The sequence below is a fragment of the Canis aureus genome, chromosome 8 (genome assembly GCF_053574225.1).
Source record: "Canis aureus isolate CA01 chromosome 8, VMU_Caureus_v.1.0, whole genome shotgun sequence".
Taxonomy (NCBI): domain Eukaryota; kingdom Metazoa; phylum Chordata; class Mammalia; order Carnivora; family Canidae; genus Canis; species Canis aureus.
The window spans coordinates 21,139,804-21,166,010 of NC_135618.1; the positions used below are offsets into that span (position 1 = coordinate 21,139,804).

Sequence of the window (26,207 nt, forward strand, 5' to 3'; positions counted from 1 at the left end):
TTTTTGTTTTTCTTTTTTATCACTAAGCCTACTAAAATTTTCTTGTCTATCTTCTAGTCCTTGACAAATCACATCTAGGAAGGTGGTAACTTCATTTTTGGTAAAAACCGATTGTACGTTTTCTACATCCAAAGCAGTTTATTTAAATTCAGCTAATAATAATCAATGGAACAGAATAAAGAGCCCAGAAATAAACCCACAATTATATGGTCAGTTAATCTTCAACAAAGGAAGCAAGAATATGTAATGGTAAAAGGATAGTTTCTTCAACAAATGGTGCTGGAAAAACTGGACAGTTACATGCAAAAGAATGAAACTGGACCACTTTCTTATACCATACACTAAAATAAACTCAAAATTTAAGGACCTAAATGTGAGGCTTGAAACCATACAAATCCTAAAAGTAAGACCATAGGCAGTAATTTCTCTGATTTTGGCCATAGCTGCATTTTTCTAGATATATCTCCTGAGGCAAGAGAAACAAAAACAAAAATTAACTATCGGGGCTACATTGAGATAAAAAAAAAAAAAAACACTTCTGCACAACACAGTAAACAATCACTAAAAGACAACCTACTGAATAGGAAAATATATTTGCAAAGGACGTCTCTGATAAAGGGTTAGTCTTCAAAATATATAAAGAATTTACACAACTCAATACCACCAAAAACAGATAATCCAAAAAATGGACAGAAAACATAAACAGACACTGCCAAAGAAGACATCCAGATGGCCAACAGACACATGCAAAGATGCTCAACAGCACTCATCATCAGTGACGCACAAATCAAAACCACGAGAACCACCTCATATCTGTCAAAATGGCTAAAATAAAAAACACAAGAAACAAGAGTTGGCGAGAATGTGGAGAAAAAGAAAACTTGTGCACTCTTAGTGGGAATGCAAACTAGTGCAGCCTCTGTGGAAAACAGTATGTTGTTTCCTCAAAAAATTAAAATTAGAACTACCGTATGATCTAGTAATTTCACTACTGAGTATTTACCCAAAGAATATAAAACCACTAATTGGAAAAGATATATGCACTGCTATGTTTATTGCAGCATTATTTACAATAGTCAGATTATGTGAGCAGCCCATGTCCATGGATAGATGAATGGATAAGAATGTGGTATGCATATATACAATGGGATATTTACTCAGCCATAAAAAGAATGGAATTGGGGCACTTGGGTGGCTCAGTTGGTTAAATGTCTGACTCTGGTTCAGGTCATGATCCGAGTCCTGGGATTGAGTCCTCAGTTGGGCTCCCTGCTCAGTCGGGAGCCTGCTTCTCCCTCTACTCCTCCCCCTCTGCTTGTGATGCCTCTCTCTCTCTCTCATGCTTATGCTCTCTCTCTCTCTCAAATAAATAAAATCCTTAAAAAATTAAATCTTACTATTTGCAACAACATGGATGAGTATAATGCTATGTGAAATAAGTCAGAAAAAGACAAATACCATATGATCTCACTGATACGTAGAATTTAAGAAATAAATAAACAAAGGAAAAAAGAGACAAAAGAAAAAAGACTTTTTTTTTCAAAGTAGGCTCCATGCCCAACATGGGGCTTGAACTCACAACCCTGAGATCAAGAGTCACATGCTCTACATACCGAGCCAGCCAGGTGCCCCACAAAAAGCAAACTATTAACTTCAGAGAACAAATTGATGGCTATCAGAGGGGAGGTAGATGGCGTGATGGGTGAAACAGATGAAAGAGATTAAGAGTATACTTATGGTGATGAGCACTGAGTAATCTGTAGAAGTGTTGAATCTCTATATTGTACATCTGAAACTAATTTAACATTGTATGTTCACTATACTAGAACTAAAATTTATTTTTTTTTAAGATTTTATTTATTTATTCATAGAGACAGAGAAAGAGAGGCAGGGACACAGGCAGAGGGAGAAGCAGGCTCCATGCAGAGAGCTGACGTGGGACTCGATCCAGGGTCTCCAGGATCATGCCCTGGGCTGCAGGCGGCACTAAACCACTGCGCCACCGGGGCTGCCCTAGAACTAAAATTTAAAAATAAACAATAAAATTCAGCTAATGGTAAGTCACCAGGTGCTTGAAAGCTCTTGGTCACCTTACTCTTTGCAGTGCCTTTCACCTTAATCTAATGCCTTAGTATCACAGCTCTAGGACAAGGATGCTTTTAAATAAGCCAGAGGAAAGATAACTATGTGTAATCCAGAGCATTTGTTCTAAGGATGGTTAGAAGCATAATAGTGTTAATATATGTTATAACTATAGTCTATGAAGCTATTGCTCAGATTAGAGAGGAAAATTTCCGCAAAATATATTCAATCCCTACAAGTTTCCATTTATAACGAATATATCTTCAGTTTTAAATTAGCTTATCTGTTTCCAAAAGTATGTTCTATAAGGAAAATAAATATGCTTTTATATTGATAATGGAAACGTTAATTCGTGAAGGGTAACTGACATAATGTACACAAAAAAGTTTTTTTTTAAGATTTTATTTATTTATTCATGAGAGACACAGAGAGAGAGAGAGAGAGAGAGAGAGAGAGAGAGGCAGAGACACAGGCAGAGGGAGAAGCAGGCTCCGTGCAGGGAGCCCGATGTGGGACTCGATCCCAGGACACCAGGATCATGTCCTGGACTGAAGGCGGCGCTAAACCGCTGAGCCACCCTGCCCCACAAAAAAGTATTTAAAATATCTAGGAATTAAGTTTTTAATAATATAAGGAAATAAAGATGTGCATTATAACTTATTTTAAAAAGTTTCATGGCAATAATAGGGAACACATACTCAACAATAGAACATTAGTTAAATAAATTTAAGATTGTTTATATGATGTACAGCCATTAAAATATGTAAAAAAAAAAAAAAAAAGAAAGTTAAGTTAAAAAATCAATGTGAGGGATCCGTGAGTGGCTCAGCAGTTCAGCGCCTGCCTTTGGCCCAGGGTGTGATCCTGGAGTCCCGGGATGGAGTCCCATGTCAGGCTCCCTGCATGGAGCCTGCTTCTCTCTCTGCCTGTGTCTCTGCCTCTCTCTCTCTCTCTCTCTCTCTCTCTCTCTCTCCCTCTCTCTCTCTCTATCATAAATAAATAAATAAAATCTTAAAAAAATAAATCAATGTGATAATATTCCCAATTTTGGAAAATGACTAATTCAATAAGGAAAACAAGAGAGAAAAAGACAGAAAAATCAGAGGATCAATCCAGGAGCTCCAACATCTCACTAATAGAATGAAAAAGGAAATTATCACAGAAATAAACACAGTGTTTCCAAATCTGAAGGACATAAGTCTCTCTATGGAAAGGATCCAGTAAGAGCCCAACGCAATGAATGAAAAAAGCCCCCATACCCAGAGACAGCATTGTGAAAGAATCCAAAGATGCTGGGGGGACATGGGGCAGTCTCTGCCATACTGCCTAAACTGTCAATCACATAGAATAAAAACATTTTCAAGCTGGCAACATCGCAATATTTAACTCCAGGTAGCTTCCTTGGGCAGCAACTGAAGGATGTAGTATATAATTTATCTATAGTTAGGGATTGATGACAAAGATGAGAACAATTCTATCACTTCATTTTTATTTTATTTTATTTTAAGATTTTATTTATTCATTCATGAATTTTATTTTTTTATTTTCCATTCCATCACTTCTTAGCTATATAACCTTGGGCAAGTGACTTGGGCTCTTTGTGCATTAATTTCCTCATCTGCAAAATGAATTACACTATTGTGAGAATTAAGTGACTTAACATATAAAAAGTACTTAGCTAAAAAAAAAGTACTTAGCTAAATGCAAGGTGGCATCCTGAATTGGATTCTGGAATAGAAAAAAAAGAACATTTGTAGAAAAACTGGCAGGATCTAAAAGCCTATATTTTTTTTTTAAGATTTTATTTAGCTTTTTTTTAAATAGAGATTTTATTTATTTATTCATGAGAGACACAGAGAAAGAGGGGCAGAGACATAGGCAGAGAGAAGCAGGCTCCATGCAGGGAGCCTGATGTGGGACTCCATCCCAAGTCTCCAGGATCATGCCCTGGGCCAAAGGCAGGTGATCAACTGCTGAGCCACCCAGGGATCCCTAAGAGCCTATAGTTTAGTTAGAACTATCATACCATTCAAAAATAAAATAAAAAAAATAAAATAAAATAAAATAACTTTTATGCCATTAATAATTTCTTATTTTGACAGATATATAATATTTACTTTAGGCATTAGGTGAAGCTGGATAAAGGCTATAGGGGAACTCTGTACTATCTTTGCAACTTTTGCAAATCTGAAATTATTCCAATATAAAGGTTTATATAAAGAAACTACTTCATCCCTACCTTACACCATATACAAAATGGATCATCAAACTAAATCTAAGGGCTAACCTCTCAAACTCCTAGAAGAAAATAGAGGGACCTCAAATTAGGCAACTGTTTCTTAGATATGACATCCAAAGTACAAGCAACCAAAGGAAAGATAGACAAAATGGATTTCATCAATATTAAACACTTTTGTGCTTCAAAGGATACCATTTGGAACGTAAAAAGACAGCTTATAGTATAAGGAGACAATATTTGCAAATCAAACATGATAAGGGACCTCTAGGCAGAATAAAGAATCTTACAACTCAATAACAACAACAAAAAACCCCAATCCAATTAAAAAATGCATAAAAGCTTTATTTTTTTAATTCTTATTTTATTTTATTTATTTATGATAGGCACACAGTGAGAGAGAGAGAGGCAGAGACATAGGCAGAGGGAGAAGCAGGCTCCATGCACCGGGAGCCCGACGTAGGATTCGATCCCGGGTCTCCAGGATCGCGCCCTGGGCCAAAGGCAGGCACTAAACCGCTGTGCCACCCAGGGATCCCCTGCATAAAAGCTTTAAAAAGACATTTCCAAGAAAGATATACAAAGGGTCTTTAAACACATGAAAAGACAATATCATAAGTCATCAGGGAAATGCAAATCAAAACCACAAAGAGCTACCACTTCATACCTACTAGGATGCTTATAATAAAAAGAATAGACAATTATAAGTGTTGATAAAGGTATAGAGAAATTGGAATCCTCATACATTGTTGATGGAATTGTAAAAATACTGCAGACACTTGAAACAATTTGGTAGTTCCTCAAAATGTTACCAAAAAACAGAGTTCCCATATGACCCAGAAATTCCACTTTTAAGTATGTACCCAAGAGAATTGAAAATATCTATGTCCAACAGAGATGTATACACAAATGTGCATAGCATCATTCACAATAGCAAACAATTAGTAACGACCCAAATGTGTATCAATGATGAATGGATAAACAAAATGTGGTGTACCCATACACAGGAATATTATGGGCGGCGGGAATGAGATACTGATATATGCTACAACATGAATGAGTCCTAAAAACATTATGCTAAGTGAATTCCACAGAAAAGGTCATCTATTATATCCTTCCATTTATGTAAAATATCTCAAATAGAGAAATCTATAGAAACAAATTAGACTAGTAATTGCCTAGTAGTAGTAGAGACTAGGGGAAGGAGAGAATAAAGAGTGACCACTGATGGGTATTCTCATTTCTTTTTTGGAGTAATGAAAATATTCCAAAATTGATGTGAATATCCTGAAACCAGTGGGAGCCATTGTCTTTAGTGATGCTGATTGAGTAATTCTGCAAGTACTAAAAATTATGTAATTGTATACTTTCAAGGGCCAAATTATTTGGTGTATGATTTATACTAAAGTTGTTTTTTAAGAAATGTATTTAGCATAGTTAACAAAGTAGGTACCATTTTTCCAAATATTCATCACTTCTGTCTGGGGGTGTGTGAATCATGGGACTTATGTTAGCCAGTGAAATATAGCTGGAAGTGATGTATATCACTTCCTGGCAAAAGTGTTGGGGGCTAGCATGTCATCACCATATCGCTTTCCCCTCTGCCATAACAATCAGCATTATTCAAAGTAGAAGTGGCTTTCCCAGCCTTGGTCCTAGGGTGAAAACAATGGAGAGCAGAGCAGTGGGCAACTTTTGATGGATATGTAGTGTGAGTGAGAAAAGATACTGTAAGCCACTGAAATTTTAGGATACACGAACAAAAAGAACCACAGGAACAAGTGGTATTATTACCACCACTGGCAGAAATAGGAAATAGGAAAACTGTCAGGCCAACATGTCAAACAACACATTTAGGTGGAAATACCATGTAGACAGTGGTAAAACAGAACTGAAGTACAATGAGAAGTCAAGGCAGGAGGAGGTACATTCAAATCAAAACTATTTTCTGAGAGGCCCGTATTGATCGGTTCTGGGGATCCAGAGATGCAATACACAATCTCTTTTAGCTAACATTGATTGAGCACTCACTCACTCACTATGTGCCTAGCCGTTTTGGGTTTGGCACACGTGTGGTCTCCAGTCTCACCAAAGAGCAGTTTGGTGATGAACAAGAAGCTTCTCCAATTTTGACCCACAAATAGACAATTCTATTTTAGAGAAATTAGTGAAGCAAATGAAAGGCTGTGGGATACATTTAAAATAGCTACAGATTGTTAAGGGCCATGAGCCAGAGCAAACAGCACACCTTCCCACACGCCCCACTTGGCCTGTGATTACTCAAATCCCAGCATTGGCCGGGGCTGCTGCCCGTCGGGAACATCCCTGCAAAGAGCACCACTGGAAGGTAGTTTGCCAGGAAAGGGAAGAGCTAGACTGTACCTGGGCATGACATTTTCCCTTGTATTTATAAATTTGTGCTTAACATCACGACTCCCCACTGTTTGGTTTTCCATCTCCTCCGCTGGCAGTTTGCTTGTGTAGCACCGGCAGGAGCTCGGCCAGGCTGAGGAAGGGCTGGGAGAGGGACGTGGCTCAGGGGCTGCTTCAGGCTGAGCAGCCCAAGCGGGACCAGAAGCTCATCTGGTAGTAAGGAGGCTGTAGGGATGTACATTTATTCATGCACCAAAGGTTTTAAACAACTTGTAAATGGAGTGTGGTTGGTCCAATCCTGAGCTCTGGTGAAGGGCACAGGGGGGCAGAAGCTGGATCTCGAGACGTAAAAACATAAGTGACAATGTGGGACAGTGGGGAATAGATGCTATCTCTTTTACTCACAGGAAGAGTCGGCCTGGTGGAGGTTAGGCCCCCCACAATTGTGTCTTGAAGGGAGATGTACAGCAAACACCAAGGCACCTAGTCCTGGGGTGGGAGGGACATAGGGGACACCAGAGACTGGAAAAGCCTCTGCCTGAAAAGGAAGAAGAGCCCTTGGCCAGGTGGGAGACATCGGGTTCGAGGCCCAGTGACTTCACTGGTTGCCCTGCTCCGGTCTGCTGTGGAGGGCTGTGTGCTGCGGCTGCCTGTCCCACCCCCTGAGGCCGAGCCAGGAACAGTTGGGGGCTCCCAGGTGCATCTCAACTGCCACAGCATCTTTCAGCCTTGGAGTCTCTCATGTGTACAGTATGCATTTCCTTTAAAAAAAAAATCAGAGAAACAGCATCTTTAAAGCCAACTAGTTTTTTTCCACCTCACTCTGATCAGAGAAGATCCCTCGCAGTTCTGAAAAAGTGGCCAGGCTGGGTGACAAGGAGGTGGGGATCTTACATGGACACAGCAGCAGCTACCTTGTGAGAATCGATTCAGGAGGATTTAGAATGGTTCTCTGGGCCTGAAATCCCACATTGTGACTGGTTGAAGAGGCTTCATTTCTAGACAGGCAGGAAGGATGTGGCCATGCACTCAAATCAGGAGATATTAGCACCTCTGTATGAGCAGGCCATTAGACTAGGAGATAGTGGGGCACACCAGGCAGTCGTGACAGGGATCATTGGCCCTGCCAAAGTGCAAGATGGGGCTTCTGAATGGGCAGGGAGCCGGGGAAGGAATCAAAGAGACCATTCCTCTATTCTGGACATAACCTTTGAGTTCCCACGACATTGTGTCAGTACAATTGCATCTCATTCCACGTGTGAGGACAGGAGTTGGTCTGGTTCCCCTGTGGCCTCCTCACTGGTGCCTGCTGGATGTCTTGTGCCAAAGCAATATTCAGTATGTAGAGGTCCTGGGAGCTAGGTTGGCTGTATTGGAATTCTGGGTTTTCCACTGACATATTTCCAAAGAGGTTTATCCCAATTTATTCATTCATTCATTCATTCATTCATTCATTCATTCATTCATGAGAGACACAGAGAGAGAGAGACGCAGAGACATAGGCAGAGGGAGAAGCAGACTCCACGCAGGGAGCCCGATGTGGGACTCGATCCCGAGACCCCAGGATCATGCCCTGGGCTGAAGGCGGCACTAAACCGCTGAGCCACCCGGGCTGCCCTATCCCATTTTAATAGTAAACAAACTGAAGTATCATGATTTATTCAACCATTCATTCAACAAATATTTATTGTGAGCTAAAGCAGTATTTTGAGTAACCGGGGATAGAGATAAACGTCATAAAGCTTTCGGTCTAGAGTGGGTAGACGAAAACAAATGAAGGCATAAAATGTGTAGAATGTGAGACAGTCGTCAATGCTATGGAGAAAAATAAGCCTGGAAAGAGACTTAAAAAGGAATTGTCACAAAAGGCCTCCTCTGTGGGTGACACCTGAGCAGAAACCAGGAGGAGGGGGGGAGCTAGCCTTGTGGGCATGTGGCCAAACCCATTCCAGGAAGGGCAAGGGTCTGGATGGGAGTGTGGTGTTCAAGGAGCAAGAAGGAGGCCATTGAGTTCTGTGATCTGTCCAGGTTTCGTCAACACAATGCTTGAGTTCCGGTCTAGTGTTAGAAATCTACATCTAAAAAATTCTTTTTAATGGGTACTGTAAATCTTATAACTACTCAGATTTTAGTTTTTTTCTCCTATAATTTATATTTGAACATATTTAATTATAAGCTGACTTTAAGTTAACATGCTTTTTTTTTTTTTACCATTTTAACAACTTTCAGCAGCATTAAATACATTTGATGCTGTGCAACCATCACTACTAACCATTTTCAGAACTTTTTCATCATCCCAAACATAAGCTCTGTATCCATTAACTCCCCTTCCCCCCCACCTCTATTCCCTTGTAACAGCTACTCTATTTGTCTCTTTTGAATTTGCTATTCTAGTTACTTCACATCAGTGGAGCTATATTATGTGTAGAACTTATTTTATTTAGCATGTTTTCAAGGTTTATTCACATTGTAGTATGTATTAGAATTTCATTCTTTTTTTGGTTGAGTAATAGTCTCTTTTATGTATGCCTCATTTTATTTTCTCATCCGTTAATAATGGGCATGTTGTTGGGCAGCCCCGGTGGTGCAGCGGTTTAGCGCCGCCTGCAGCCCGGGTCGTGATCTGGAGACCCTGGATCGAGTCCCGCGTCAGGTTCTCTGCGTGGAGCCTGCTTCTCCCTCTGCCTGTGTCTCTGCCTCTCTCTCTCTCTGCATCTCTACGAATAAATAAATAAAATCTTTAAAAAAAATAATGGGCATGTTGTTTCTATCTTTTGGCTATTGTGGATAATACTATTATGAACACTGGTGTACGATTATCTCTTTGAATCTCTTTTGAGTACATATCTAGAAGTGGAAGTGCTGGATCATATGGTAATTCTATGTTTAACTTTGAGGAACTGCCAAAATTTTTCACAATGGCTGCACCATTTTACATTCCCAACAATGCAGAGGTCCAATTTTTCCATATCCCTGCCAATACCTTTTTTTTTTTTAAAGATTTTATTCATTTATTTATTTATTCATGAGAGACACACACAGAAAGAGGCAGAGACATAGGCAGAGAGAGAGAAGCAGGCTCCATGCAGGGAGCCCAACGCGGGACCAGATCCTGGGACTCCAGAATAAAGCCCTGGGCCGCAGGCAGGCGCTAAACTGCTGAGCCACCCAAGGATCCCCATCAATACGTTTTCTTTTTTAAAAAATATTTTATTTATTCACGAGAACACAGAGAGAGAGAGAGGCAGAGACACAGGCAGAGGGAGAAGCAGGCTCCATGCAGGAAGCCCGACGTGGGACTCGATCCCGGGTCTCCAGAATCACGCCCTGGGCTGAAGGCGGCGCTAAACCGCTGAGCCACCCGGGCTGCCCAATGTTTTTAATTGCCATCCTAGTAAGTGTGAATTGGCACCTCACTGTGGCTCAGGTTTTACTTTTCTTACTACTAAAAAGTCAAATTTGCAAACTTTCTTCAATAAGTATATATATTTTTAGTTTGGGTCCTAGTGGCTTAGAGTTTTTTGACCCACTTCTAAATTATACTACAGATTCTCAACCAGGGGTGATTTCCATTCCCAATCCTCCTGACTGGGGACACTGGCAACAAGTGGAGGTCCTTTGGGTTGTAACTGAAGGATGGCTGGTACTGGCATCTAGTGGGTAGAAGCCATGGATGTTGCTGCATATCCCTACCATGTACACGACAGCCTCCTGCCACAATTTGGCCTCAAACATCAGTAGTGCCAAGGTGCACAGACCCTGGATTACAACTATCTTGTCATATTTCGTGTACCTTTATAAAGAAGTATCTTAAATCCTTCAGGAACAAAGCAGAATATATAGTGAACTGCTTCTGAAATAAACGATGTTAACATTGTGAAAAAGATGCAGAAAGCCTAACTTTTCACAATAGCATATTCGTTATATATTTGAATATACTTATTGACTTAGTTGCTAATCAATTCAATCGCCTAAAATACAATGTTAGATGAAAATATTTTATTAATATTTTCAAAGAGTTAACATGTTCCTGATTATATCTTGCCTTTCATTAAATTGAAAAATGTTATGTACCCGGCTCTCTGTTTGGCACTAATTATACATGGGTGGACCACGTGGATATGGTCCTTGTACTCATGGAGCGTAAACCTCACTAATGAATATGTGATGTTAGGCCAAGCATAATTTTTTAAAAAATATTTTATTTATTTTTTCATAAGAGAAACAGAGAGAGGCAGAGACACAGGAAAAGGGAGAAGCAGGCTCCATTCAGGAAGCCTACTCTGGGACTCGATCCCGGGACTCAGGGATTACGCCCTGGGCCGAAGGCAGACGCTTAACTGCTGAGCCACCCAGGTGTCCTGCCTCTCCCCTTTTAAGTTGAATAGTTTAAGGAAACAGAAATTCTTATAAAATGAAAAACTTTAATAATTGTTTAAAGTAAAGGCACAAGTAAACATTTCAGGTTATCATACAATGTTACAATAAGAAACTCCAACAGTAAAATGAAAAACATTATAATTTTGCATCTCTATAGTATATCTAATGTATTATTCTATCATCTTTTCTTTGGAGTGAAAAGAAAGGATAGGTCGATCAATGGATGGGATGTAAAAAGTTGGATTATAAAGAGCATCCACTCTACTTTTAACCAGGAACTTTAATTCCAGGACAATTAATTAAATTAAAATCCATTAGTTTTAAAAACTGTTTTGTTAATGATAGAGCAGCAATAACTTTCAGGCTAAAGCACACCGTTTTAATAAAGTAAATCACTGATTTAATAAAATGTACCTTACACATGGTACTACACAATGATTAAGTTGGCCGTGAAAGGGCTTTACTGAAACACAATTCATATACTTATTTTACTTTAAATCTGAAAATGATAGTGTGTTATGTAAAAGGTAAAGCAGAAGATGGAACCAATTCATTTCTTATGATGTTAAAAATAAAATACTTAAAAAGGTCTAGACCTTGTTTTCAAAGGCACTATCTGGAGAGTAACAAGCTGTATCATGCTCAGAGCTAAGAGAAAGTTTTTTTTTTCTTCCAAACTAGCGTGCCAGGTGAGACTTGATGTCCCAATAGTCATCGAACATTGAATACTTAATATCTATCAATAGAAAGGGTAAAAATTGTGTAATGTTAGATCTTTGACTGCTTTTTACAGGAAGAAAATATTTACCACTGATTTTTAAAAGGCTGCTGAAATATTTGCTTGATCTAAAAGTTCTGTTTCATCACCCCATGCAATTTCCATTTCATTCAGATCCTACTTTTAGTGTTTCAACCTAGATGGCAACAACACCAGGAAGGTAAGTACCCTGTGAGAGTACTTTGTGTGCTATTTATTTTATTCACTTTTCCTCCCTGAATATTCTTCAGCTCTAAGTGTTTAACTGAGTAACATTTAAATGACACAGAGTACCAGGGATTAAATAAAATCTATCAAGAGAACATTTTCTGATACCTCAAAAGTCTTAATATCAAATCAGGGCATAGTATCCTGTTGCATCCTAAAAACCAGGAAGATTCTAAACGCTTCTAAGGAGTATTTGAATCAAAGCTCTTAAATGAGATGATTGTTGTTTCTAGTTTTTCATTGTCCAAATTACAAGATCAATGGATTTACTTACTACGATTCTTGTTAACACCTAATTCCTAACCGGAAAACAGTACGTAGGAAATTCTCTAAGAATATCTTTCAAATTTAGAATTCAAACATGATTCTAGAAAGATGTTATTTTAAAGTCAAATTATAACACTGGCTCATTGAAGCATACACTAAAGGTCAATATGCCTGCTTGCAAGAACAGTGCTGGGATTCTGGAATTCTTCCCTTTCTCCATTTCCAAAGGTACAGATGTCCTTCCAAATTTGTCTTTGGCATCAAAGACTTCATGATATAAAACAGCTGGAACATTTTCCATTTTGAATAGTTATGAGTTTAAGATCCACTAGGAAATTTTAGGCTTCCAAACCATTAGTTCTACAGCAGAAACAGGTAGTTTGAGCTTCTACTGAGACAAACTTAAGATGTAAACCTACATTTTGGACAGTTTGTACCATACAGTACCTGTTGTAACTACTCAACTTTGCCATGGTAGCAGAGAAGCAGCCACAGATGTCAATGGACAAGCATGGGTAAGCTCCAATAAAATTTTGTCAATACTGAATTTCGTATGATTTTCATGTGACATAAAATATTGTTCTTTTGATTTTTTTTCTCCCAAGTATTTAAAAATTAAAAAGCTCTAAGCTTGTGAGTCATGTAAAAACAGGAAGCTGGTTGGAATAGCCTCATGTCCTGTATTTGCTGACCCTTGGTCTAGATCATTTAGATTTCTTATTGTGGGGGTCAAAGCAATCATGTGGCCATGACTCACCTCATTTTACCTGGGCATCAACAGCCCCTAGGCTGACAGTAATGAACTCCAAAAGAGAATCCCAAATAGCACCAGTCAGGCAATTCTAGTAGATAATTCTAGTAGACCTCTGCAGAGTTTATGAGTGTTGATACATCTATACGTATAGATCTATATATATTCAGGAAACCAATGAAATCACATTAATTGCCAGAAAAGCAGAGAATTGAGAAATTCATTAGCTGAACCTTTTCAGCTTGGTGTCAGAGAGATCTTGATGAAACTTTTGGCTCTGCTACTTACTAACTTGTAACCACAGGTAAATTACTTAACCACTAGAATTTAACCTGGTGATATGGACACAACAGGTGTTATTTTCAATCTGGTTTCCCAAGCAAATAGCTACAAAGTGCTTGCTGGAAAAGCCTAATCCATAAATATACCATAAAGCTTAACTCCTGGCTTTAGACACAAAAATGATTCTTTCTCTTCTACTCCATCCTGTCATACAAATTTTTTTTTTTTCTGCATGCAACATACTGTGCAAAGTTGTATCTCCATATATACTGAATTCTACTTTCCTCTTATCCTTGAAGGCTATTTTTTTTTCCATAGGCTGCTGATGAAAATGGAAGTGGAAAGCATCCAGTCAACACATTATTGTTATCTTTAAGTAATCTAAGTGTAATTTGGTGTTTCTACCAATTTACCATTGACAGTCACTCAAATTTCCATGAAAAAAAGTCTAGATAAAAAGGAAGAATTGGTAGAAAAAAATTCTTATGGCTTTATCTATGGATTAGTAACTAGAGAATCTGAAGATAATGTTCATAGATTATTTGCAGATATAATTTTTGTGTATCTTGGACCTCAGTCCATTGTTTAAATTATATTAAGTAGATATTAGCACTAAGTAATACGTGCTATCACCTCTTTAATCATGAAAAATTTATTAGTTATATACACATGAAGTAAAATGTCACCAATAGTGTTTCTGAACAAGCATTAGTTCACTTATGAATCTGCTAGTGTTGAATGCTAAGCAAAATACTAAAGCTATTAAAATATTAGTGTTTGGTTTTATTTTCAATTTTCTTTTAACCTATTATTTACAGAAGTCCTGTTGGAATGCTGAAGGCAGTCATTTTGCAACATGTACATTCTTCATATAAAATGATGTTCAATGTGGGTGATGTAGACTTATAAATATGTACAAAAACCCAATTTATTTTTAGTTAACCTTCTATTCTGACCAGTAGGCAACACACGGAAGCATTATGTACATAAAAATTAGAAATTAAAACAAAACTTAAAACTCTCAAGACAAATGACCATTAATTTGTGTTTGCAAAATTATATGGAAAAAAGAAAAGGCTTTGTGTTTGGGAGCTTTCAGTGGCTCATTACCAAAGCAGTAATTTTAACTGAAAACAACAAAACAACAAACAAACAAAAAAACCAACCCAAAAAACTCCCCCAACACAAAAACACAAGATTAATTCAACGTTTATATTGGTCAAATGTTTGTAGACAGCTGCCCTGAAAACAAATTGATAAATATAAATATGTAATTTGTTGAATGACCATGACATATTGCATTAGAGCAGTTTTATCTGAAGAAAATTCAATTTTCCATAGTTCTGAACTTCAAAATACTTCTCACATATAGATAAATTGCATTTTCTAAACAAGAAACATTAATATTCAGTAATACTGTTAGAACCTTATTTTTCCCATTAACCATATTCCAGTCTACTTTATGGCAATGGTAAGTCAGTGGTGAAGATTTGGCAAAGATAAAAAGGCAGATAAGACTGTAAAATATATATATATATATATATATATATATATAGGTATATAAGTATGTACATATGAAACAGATATGTTCCCCAAACCCTTAATCATATGATAATAACTGATCCCTTAAAAAACCCCACAGTCTAGGTCACAGTGATGGTCAGACAGTGGTTGAGTACGATTCTCTTCTTGGGGGCTGCTCCTTTCGGGTCACTTGGTTGCTGTCTCTGGTCTCCAACACACTGTCTTCTGTTTCGCTTTCAATACCATCTGCCACAGCGGGGTCCAAAGACATTGGGCCAGATTTTCTGTGCAAAGGAAAACCAATGCCACCTTCCCGTAAGGAATTATCCATAAAATCTTCATCAGAGGAATGGAATGATTCATCATCTCCTATTAAATGGTTGACAATGTGGATTCCATCAAAAGAAGGCTGACCTGAGAAGACCCTCTGGCCTTTTAGGCACCTGAGCTGTCAAAACAAAATCCAAGTTAATATACTCAACTGGGGGAAACACACACTAAGAAAGCAAATGTTTCATGTTTAAGAAGGAAGATACATTTTTTTCCATTTGTAGATAAAATAGTAGCTACTAATTTTTGTGTGTCTCCTATGTGTTATGTAATGGGCACATAACTTGTTATTTTAATTGAATTATCACGACAGTCCTATGTGGTAGATTCTATCATTCTCATTTTAGAGATTAGGAGACAGAAACTGAGATAGAGTAACTTGCTGAGGACACATATCTAATAGCATAATTTAGATTCAAACAGAACCTTCATTATATTATCGATAATATAATGAACTCCATGTACCCATCACCTAATTTCAATAACAAAACAACATTCTTGTTACATTTGTACCTCTCCTGTCCCTGGATTACTCTGAGGTAAATCCCAGACGTTCTATCAGTTTACTTGTAAATATTTCAGCATGCATCTCTAAAAGATGAGGATTTTAAGACCATACTCTGATCACTCACACTGTCTTAAGAGCACATCTCCCTAATTCTGTGAATGATGAAAATCATTTACAAAAGACGAAATTTTGCTGTGAGTCCCTGTTCTATTATAATATCCCAAAGACCACCAAACCACTCAAGGCAGGGATGCATCTTGCAACCAATGAGATTTCTCTCTGCATGGGAAGAGTGTCAGTAGCATATAATTTTTTTTAAAGATTTATTTATTTATTTATGATAGACAGAGGTGGGGGGCGGCACAGAGACACAGGAAGAGGGAGAAGCAGGCTCCATGCCGGGAGCCCGACGTGGGACTCGATCCCGGGACTCCAGGATCGTGCCCTGGGCGAAAGGTAGGTGCCAAACCACTGAGCCACCCAGGGATCCCCCTTAGCATATAATCTTATCTTCTTTCCCCTACTCCTCCCCAGGGAGAAGGAGCAACTTCTCTCATGAGGGAATAGGGGAGAGGAATGGCATACACTGCTCAGCTATTTTTCTTTCCACCTTTCAGAACCAGGTCTGGCTATCCCAGGAGTTTCACATGGCCAGAAGTTCATGTTGACACCATATGTTACCTGTTACGGGTGGGCAAGCCTGACTAATTCTAGAGATCAGCAATGAAAAATCCATTGTCACAAATCCAAACCACATTCTCCAAAACCAGCTTCTTCAGGAATAAAGGTGATTTCTTTCTATCATCTCCCACTTTTTTGCCTAAGTTATCTTAAATTCCCAAACCTACTGGCATGCATACTATGACTTCTACTAGCATATAATTGAGACATCACCTCCATCATCAAGAGCTTAGGTTTTAAATATGAAATTTAATTTGATATTGTCACTTGTTCAATTTCCCCCACACACCATGAATTTTCTCTTAAAATAGAGAAGAGCTAAAAACAAAACAACCCAAACAGTAATAGAAAAAAACTAATTACCAAAATCTACCTTGACTTGCAAGAATTTAGCTGAAACAGATCCCATGCCTCCTACCCTTATTGCTGTTAACCTTCAACTTTGTTTCTCAGGGGCAAATTCCTGGTCACTCATTATCTCTCAAATCTTAAGATAAAGCCTGTGTGAAATATTCAGGAACTATTACGTATACTTTCAAAACTAACGGTTCTGAAAGAAAAGACATTACTGCCTTGCTATCCACCTGCCAGCTTTCCTGACAGACTTCCAGGAAGAAGTGAAGAAACATCAACTCTTCCTGGCTGATGTGCGAACAACGGGAAACAAGAAGGACGCTGAGACTCAGTGCAGCCATGTCAGCCTCAGGCAAACCTTCAACCTTAAAGAAATTCTTATGCCCTGGGCCAAAAGAACAAAATTACAGTGAGGTACAATGTAATTTAAGTAACACCATCTCCCTTGGCAGAGAAGAAAGGACTTAAACTTGTAGTTGAATTTTTACCAAAAGTGCACAGAGCACCAAAAAACCTCCGCAGAGCTGTGATACCCACTGCATTACTACAACTGCCACGTTCTGATGCAACATCCTATCACCACATTGCAACACACAATTTATAGCTCCAAGTGTTAAATTAAGTCAGTTAATCTCTTTCTTTCTTTTCTTCCCAGATCCTTTTGAAGAAATAATATGGAACACATGTTTTCCTTTTCCCTGGCTGTTACCAAAGGAGAATGGCAGGGAAACCACAACTTCCCAATTGTTTGGAAAGCTGCAGCTCTAACAAATTTTATTGCAATTAAAAATCTGCAGCCTCCTATCAGATGTAATAATGACCTCAAATATTATATAAAACTCACTTTAGGTTGAGGGGTCATTTCCTCACTGTCAAAGGGGATGCAACTAAAGCTTTTCTGAGAACTGCTAATAAAGAATAGTATTAGCATAAAGGAGCTCTGGAGAGAAGGACAAATTGAAAACTGAAGCTATCCCTTAGTTAGCTCTTAGACCCAGGAGTGTGCTCATTGGTTCTGAGAGGAAGGCCTGTACAGGCCCTGAAAGGGGACATTTGGGCAAGGAATTTCAGGGTACTGAGAACCCATATTGTGGTCTAGAAGGGGCTGAACTTCAGGTGAGGATATCCTGGGGGACTCCTCATTCTGTGAAGAGAGGTTTGGCTAGAGAAGGCCACAGCTGGGCCCTCTAAAGTGCAAAGCTTTGGGTGACTGGATCTAAGAGCTGTACTGCTAATCCTATTACTAGACTTTTAGGAGCTAATTATATTTAAACAACAAAATCCAGACAATTTTCTCAACCTTATACCCCTCAAAACTTCCACAGATATTATTGTTATTCTTGGTAGCACACTTAGATTAGTATAGCTCAAAATATGGTCCACTGCTCATCTCCATCAGGATAACCAAGGATAATTATTAAAAATGCAGAATCCATTCTCAGATCTAAGGAATCAAAATCTGGAGTGTGAAACTTTTTAAAATTTGTTTATTATTTTTTTAAAGATTTTATTTGTGTATCTGCAGGAGACACAGACAGAGAGGCAGAGACATGGGCAGAGGGAGAAGCAGGCTCCCCACAAGGAGCCCCATTGGAGACTCGATCCCGTACCACAGGATCTTGCCCTGAGCGAAGGCAGATACTCAACCACTGAGTCACCCAGGAGTCCCAATTTATTATTTTTTTTAGATAATCTCTACACTCGCTGTGGGGCTCAAACTCACAACTCTTAGGTCAAGAGTTGTAGGCTCCATTAACTGAGCCAGCCAGGTGCCCTGAGAGTGAAACATTTTTTTTTACAAGCATCTCAGGAAATCTTGATATCTCAGTTTGAGAATCACTGTGGTAGATTGTTCAAACCAAATGAGGCTGAGTCAGAAAGCAGTTGATTTACCTGAAATGGAAGTCTTATTCACAATTTAAATGCTTCTGAACAATGAACAACTGCCTGTGTGTATCTGACATACAGAAATGGATACAACCAAGTAGTACAACCAAGCTGTTCTGAGAAAAATACACTACCTGATGGTTGAAACAAGGACCAGTCTGTTTAAATGCCTTTTCTTGAAACTTTCTCTTGGTATAGGGTAGGATCTAGGAATGTGTATGTTCAAAAGACCAAGGTAATTTTGATGCACATCCCAGAGTAAGGGCCACTACTTTAGGCAATGTTTTGTTTGGTTTGCTTTGTTTGGTATCTCCTTTGAATCAATTCCTGTCAGGATCAGGAATTTGACAAAAGCTACTGACTGTCTTTCTTGAAAAGTGCATATATATACTTTAATATACTTTTCTGTAGCCCCTTGTCTTTTTAATTTTTGGTTAAAGAGCATTTTTATAAAACAACAACAAAACAGCAAAACTTTGTGAAATGTCAGTAACACACTCATATCATAAAAAAGATTTTAAAAGTATTATTTTTCTAGGTGAAACCAGACATAGGCTTTAAAGTCACTGAATGTGAATACAAGTACTTTTGAGACTCACCAAGGAAACAGAGGAACCAGGACTCTTTGGAATTTTAGGCAGAGGGACTCTATTCTGGTGAATTTTGGGATTTTCCCAAAGAAGGGTCTCAGCTAGATCACAGTAAACAGAACCCTATCCAGGCATTCAGAATTTTCTCCCAGCTTTTTAAAGTTCTCTAAACCTAAAGTTTGAGCAGAGAGTCAATTATTTTTTACAAAACCACCTAAGAGACACTAGGGGGAAAAAGGCAACTAGGAGGAAACAGACTATTGGTGAAAAAGAAAACTCTTTAAAAATCATTTATTTCCTCTGAAGAAACTGTATCTGTGTTTAAAAAAAAATCCAGGTTACTCTAAAAAAGAGGTTTCAGACATAAATTTCTCTAACCTGACAGACATGAGCTTTGAGATTGAAAAAGCTTATCAAGTATCCATCACAATGGATAAAAGTAGACTTACACAATGGTACCTCACAATGAAATTTCAGGATACTGGGAACAAGAAAAGATAAAGCATCTAGCCAAAAAACAAAAATATGTTTTATATAAAAGATTAAGAATCACAAAGATAGGGGATCCCTGGGTGGCTTAGTGGTTTGGCGCCTGCCTTTGGCCCAGGGCGTGATCCTGGAGTCCCAGGATAGGATCGAGTCCCGTGTCGGGCTCCCTGCATGGAGCCTGCTTCTCCCTCCTCCTGTGTCTCTGCCTCTCTCTCTCTCTCTCATAAATAAATAAATACATCTTAAAAAAAAAAAAAGAATCACAAAGATATTAGGCTTCTCAACTGTAAAGAGAGTATAGCAAGGCCTTCAAAATTCTGAGAAAAAATTTCCAACATATATGTAAAGTATTTTAATTATCTTAAAAAAATGTTTTAAATACAGGGAATAATTTAGTGGGTTCCTGTGTTGTCATCACCTAGCTATTTGGAAGCAAATGAAAAAGGATTTTTATTTTCATGTTTTTTTCTCCTGATCAATATGATGACATTTATCTTCAATAGCTTTTATTCTGCCACCAGGAGTATTTGAGCATGCCTATTATATCTGGCCCTGGCCAGCATGACCGTTACATATTTTTCTCTATTATAATTCCCACTATTATGGTCACTTTGTTTCTTTGATTACTGCTGGGATGATTGAGAAATGCCTTCTAGTTCTGTAACATTTAAAAATACTTACTTTAGGTATTAAGCAGATTTGCCATTTTTCAAACATAAGCTAAAAGAGCCACAAACTACCAGAGATGATCTCAGGGACTATTCAACTCAGTAGGTCATTCTGGAGTCCTTACTTTTGGGAGAATGTTGGTGATGTTAATAGCACCCTCTGATTTCCTAATTCTCTAGAACAATAATTAATAGTGTTATGTATAAAACCTGAAATTCTTATTTTAAAATATGTAGATTCTTGGGCCCCTCCTCTTAGACACCTGGATTCAGGAATCTGTATTTTAAACAAGTACTCCAGGTAATTCTGAATAGGATGATCTATAGATCCCATTCTGAGAGACGCTGGTCTAAATGGATCATATTTAGGGATTTACTATATTAGGATTATGATTTTTATAAGATTATTTATTTATGATAGAGAGAGAGACAGAGAGAGAAGCAGAGACATAGGCAGAAGGAGAAGAGAAGCAGGCTCCATGCCGGGAGCCCGACGTGGCACTTGATCCCGGGACTCCAGGATCGCGCCCTGGGCCAAAGGCAAGCACCAAACCGCTGAGCCACCCAGGGATCCCCTATTAGGATTATGTTAAGAAAATTTGGTAAGGATAAATAAATTTGAACTTAAGATGTTCTTTTTTTTTTTAAGATTTTATTTATTTATTCACGAGACACACACACACACAGAGAGAGAGAGAGAGAGAGAGAGAGGGGCAGAGACACAGGCAGAGGGAGAAGCAGACTCCATTCAGGAAGCCTGACATGGGACTCGATCCCGGGTCTCCAGGATCAGGCTGAAGGCAGTGCTAAACTGCTGAGCCAACCGGGCTGCCCCTAAGATGTTCTTTTTAATTTATCACTGCCATCATAACATTGGCCACTGTCATATTTTAAAAATACAATGGCCTAATGTACACAACCAACTGGGGGGGGGAGCAAATAAAAATGCAAAGAGCTATGAAGCTAATAAAAATTTTAATATATGATACCTTCACCATCTAGTTTCAAATCTAGTTCCCTTGGGATTCATTACTGAGGGATTCATTACTGAGGAACATCATCCAGTTTTAGACATCTCAACATCTCAGTTTATATCCAAGTGAGTGAACACGTGTTCAGAGTCAGAGCCTTCTCTTCTCCTATCAAATGTCAGTCAGCTTTCAAGTTCAAACTTTATTCTGAGAATCAGCTTCATTCATACCCAGGCGACAGATTATGCATTTTAAAGCATAACATGTCTAACCTTAGGAGTATAGTTCTAGCTTTACAGCTCTTCATTGAAAAACTATTTCTTTTTTTTTTTTTTAAGACTTATTTATTTTATGGAGGGGAAGGGCAGAAGGAGAGGGAGAGAGAAACTCAGACTCTGCACTGAACCCAATGTGGGGTCAATCTCAAAACCCTGAGATTAGGACCCAACCAGAACCAAGAGCCAGTTCTTTAGCCAACTGCACCACCCAGGTGCCCATAAGTAGCCTGATACTAAAAAGTATATTCTATATGGTTCCATTGCAATAGTTTAAAAAAAGTTCAAAAACAAGCAAAAAAAAAAAAGAGAAAAAGAAAAATTTTAAGTTTAGTGATAGAAACACAAAGTTCATTAGATTTATTCTCCCTGCATTTGTAAATGTTTGAAAATTTCCATAATAAAAAACATGCACATTAAAAAATAAGGTTATCAATGAAACCTCTCAAAAATGCTTCCAAATTCATTTGTATCTGATCATTTTGATAAGCAGTTACACTCACAAAAGTCTCAATGAATCCAATGACAAAACAAAACAGAAAAAACTGCTTCCTTTACATTTAAAAGTATTTTTTTGTTTTCTGGTATTATTTTGGTATTAGTTTAAAATATTAGCACTTTAATCATATTAAAACATATTTAATACATTAACAGGCATAAATATTTTCATAAACTTTAATACTGTATTGATTGACACATATTTGAATGTACTATTTACAGATAAGGTTTTTTCCAAGTTATAATGAATATTTAAAATCAGCACTGGATGGTTGTTGTACATATATTCTAGCTCCTCTGTTGGCCTCTGATGACGGAAACTGTTTCTAAATCATTTTTGTATCCTAGAACTCAGCATTCTGACTTGACAAGAGTGGACACAAAAGAAATATTGATGAACTACATTGAAAAGATAACAGGATTCTTGAGAAAACCCCCAGGTACTAATTATTCATCCCATCTTTTTTGAATGAGAATATTAAGAAGAAGACAAAGGGGAGTGCTAATATACAAGACCCCAATAATGTACTGTTTCTTACCTGATATGGACTGCTTCATCATGTTATGCATAAAGAGAGTAAAAAAATAAAAACATGTAGAATTTGTTTAAATAATACTTCAGATATTCTGACATATTCATTACAACTTTAAAGGCTAACAAAATCTTAACCTCTCACTAGCTTCAAGGAGATGGATTTTAAGATTTCCCTGCATGCATTCAACAATACAACCCAAAGAGAGTATTTAGTAAGTAAAAAAAGAAAGTGTTAAGATATTATACAAACTTCTAAAAAATATAGCACAAGAGGCAGTATAGCTAATAAGAAAACAGGAAACTGTCATGTTCATAGTCTGATGAACGTAGGTTTTGACAGGAAACAGCAGAGTTTCTACTGCATGATAGTAAAAATTCAAACACTTAAAAATGAATATTAAAAACTATTATAGTTATTTCACATAAAGATTATCAGTAAAAATTGAAAGCAGGGACACAAACCAGCAGGAATGAATATTCTGAAGGCCCAAAGGACTCACAATCATTAAAGATACACAAGTATTTTAAAAATTTCTTATTAGTCTACTTCATTAACTAAATCTCTACATGTTAAGATAGAAGTTTCTTTTGTAAAACAGAGAAATGTCATAGCTTTAGATACTTGTAGACTTTAAATATAACTTCCTAATAAATAATAGAGAAATCTGTGCTGAGAAATTTGATCACCTGGGCTATGCCCAGGTGGATAGAGTACACATGTTCTCTCTGTGTTTGCTTTCTTTCAGTAATTACAGAATACTGGTAACTTGAAAAGTTTTGGGCTGATTTTTAGAGTTGATTTTAAAGAGACATAACAGGTTATCCTTCCTCAATTTTAATGTGTAGGGGTAATAGAATTAATAATAAACCCTTATATTTATATGAGGTTTTACAGTTAAAGGTGCTCCCATGCATATTATTTCAAGTTAAAAAAAATTTCCCCTGTGTGTGACTGGAGGCTGAATTGTACAGACAGCTACCACTTTCTGAGATTCAAAAGAATTAAGAAGGGCTGCACTGAATATTCTGAAAGACAATCAGTCCACAACAAAGTGGAAAAAAGTCATCCACACACCAAAAAAACCCCTAACCAAATGAACTTTGATCACTACTAGACAGGGTTTAAACCATTTAAGTGAGTCATGTGATAACCAAGTGAACTGCAAAACAGATGCAGTAAGTTTCCAAGACTGAGTCATATCAGATTATAAAAGCTCCTATTTGTACATTTGGGTTTATATAATCAATTTTTGTAAAACACTGAACTATCACTGTTAAAGCTAAATGTAACATTTCTGTAAGTAATGTAGAAGTTATAAAATTTTAAATAACTATACGTTATACTTTATATGAGAAGATGGACATAAAGTTCAACAATCACAAAGATTTGTATTTCTAAGTTCTAGAGGCTTTGCTCTTTTCCGTCAAAGAGTAATTAGTGATTTTGTTGAAATCCTTAATACTTTTAATAGTTTTTCTCAGTTTTCAAAATGTAAAAGGGAAATGGTGTGCTAAATTAATTCTCAATTATCAGCTTCTTCCAAAAATGAATTGTACGCATGACAAAGATTAAAACTAGCCATAAGCACACAAACCAAAAGATTTCCAGTGAATCAGAACAGGAAACCAATAAAAGCAATCAATTGGAGGTCATGACTTCTTGATCAGTGTATTACATAGACAAGAGTAAAAATTCAGACCTACAGTCCTTAAAAGCAGATTAACTTGAAAAATGCAAGAATTTTTTTGAAACAATACAAAACAATGTTGAAAATGGTTTTGGCTTTAAGCTAAGTAAATTATTTTTAAAAACAAAATAAAACACTTAAAATTTAAAAAGCATACAGATTCTGTGTTAAATGTATAAAATGCAATAGTTAAAGACCCATGCTTTTAGAAGCAAAAAAAAAATCTGTATACACGACAATAAGTGAAAAAGGTGGAAAGGAAAGAAAGTCTGGCACTGAAGAAATTTGTTACTAGAGGAGAGAGAGAGAGAAGAACGAAGTCATTTACAAAGAACTTAGTCTTTCTCTAGTGTATGCTTAGATTTACCTAGTATACTACGGCAAACAAAATGAAACTGCATTGTACTCTTCCTGGCAGCTGACACATCTTGATAAAATTGAAACCATTAACATTATTTAGAAGGTACTCTAATGTCAATGGTGATGAGGTTAGGAATATATGAGCTTCTATGTAAATTTATGACCAATTACAGGAAATAAATCACTTCACACTTGTTTCACTCTGAACTTTTAAAGCTACATCAAAGTACATTTCATTTGATTTAACCTTTAGCTGAAGTACTGAAAAAATTCAAATGTTTGGCAAAACATCCTCATCGAAACGAAGTACTTCTTTTCTATCTGGATTGAATAGTCAATCTCTAAAGCTAAATCATAGGTTTTATCAGTCTAATTACTTACCCTCCAAATTTTTTTTTAAGATTTTATTTATTTATTCATGAGAGAGAGAGAGAGGCAGAGACACAGGCAGAGGGAGAAGCAGGCTCCATGCAGGGAGTCCAATGTGGAACTCAATCCCAGGACTCCAGGATCATGCCCTGGGTCAACGGCAGGTGTTAAACCGCTGAGCCACCCAGGGATCCCCATACTTACCCAAAATTTAAACCATTTATCTGATAAAGGGTTTATATCTAAAATACATAAAGAACTCTTACAACTCAATTATAAAAAGACAACCCAATTATGAAATGGGCAAAGGATCTGACTAAATAGTTCTCTAAAGAAGATATAATAAGCCTATCACAAGATGCCCAATATCATCAGCCACCAGGAAAACACAAATCAAAACCAAAATGAGATGACATTCATAGTTACTAGGATGACTGTAACAAAAAAGAGAGATAATATCAAGTACTGGCAAGCATGTGGAGAAATTGGAACCCTCATACACAGCTGGTGGAAATGTGAAATGGTACAGCTGCTTTGGGAAACAACTGCAGTCTTCAAATGGTTAAACATAGAGTGACAACATGACCCGGCAATTCCACTAGTAAGTAACATTCAACACAAATGAAAACACATGGTCACAATGAAATATGTACACTCACATCAGCATTATTTATAACAACCAAAAGGTGAAAACAACCCAAATGTTCATCAATCAATAAATGGATAAATAGGATGTGGTATATACCCTTTTGATGGAATATTATCAGGCAATAAAAAGGAATGAAGTACTGATACACGCTACAACATGAATGAACCTTGAAAACACTATGCTAATGAAAACCCAAAGATGACCACACATTGTATAATCCCATTTACATGAACCAGAATAGGGAAATCTACAAAGGCAAAAAGAAGAGTAGTAGTTGCCTAGAGCTGGGGGAAGGGAGCTTGGGGGAAATGAGGAATGACTGCTGATGGAAACGGTATTAATTTTTGGAGTGATAAAAACGTTCTAAAATTGTGGTAATACTGCACAACTCTATGAAGATACTAAAAATGACTAAAATGTACACTTAAAATGGGTGAACTGTACTATGTGAATTATACCTCAAATAAACCTGTTT

The 26,207-nt window shown here is 37.4% G+C and overlaps 1 protein-coding gene across 10 annotated transcripts in view; it reads right to left on the reverse strand.

Moving 5' to 3' along the window:
* Window positions 1–11,095: 11,095 nt before the first annotated feature.
* Window positions 11,096–26,207, reverse strand: part of EVI5 (ecotropic viral integration site 5) — a 193,283-nt gene continuing 178,171 nt past the window's right edge. For 8 of the 10 annotated variants that reach the window (XM_077905439.1, XM_077905441.1, XM_077905436.1 and 5 more), the window contains one exon: window positions 11,096–15,328. In XM_077905439.1, coding sequence (XP_077761565.1) covers window positions 15,017–15,328 — 312 coding nt within the window. In that variant the 3' untranslated portion in view covers window positions 11,096–15,016. Of the gene's footprint in view, window positions 15,329–22,563; window positions 22,684–26,207 lie in introns of those variants that run through there. The other 2 variants (XM_077905446.1, XM_077905443.1) reach the window with 2 other exon arrangements.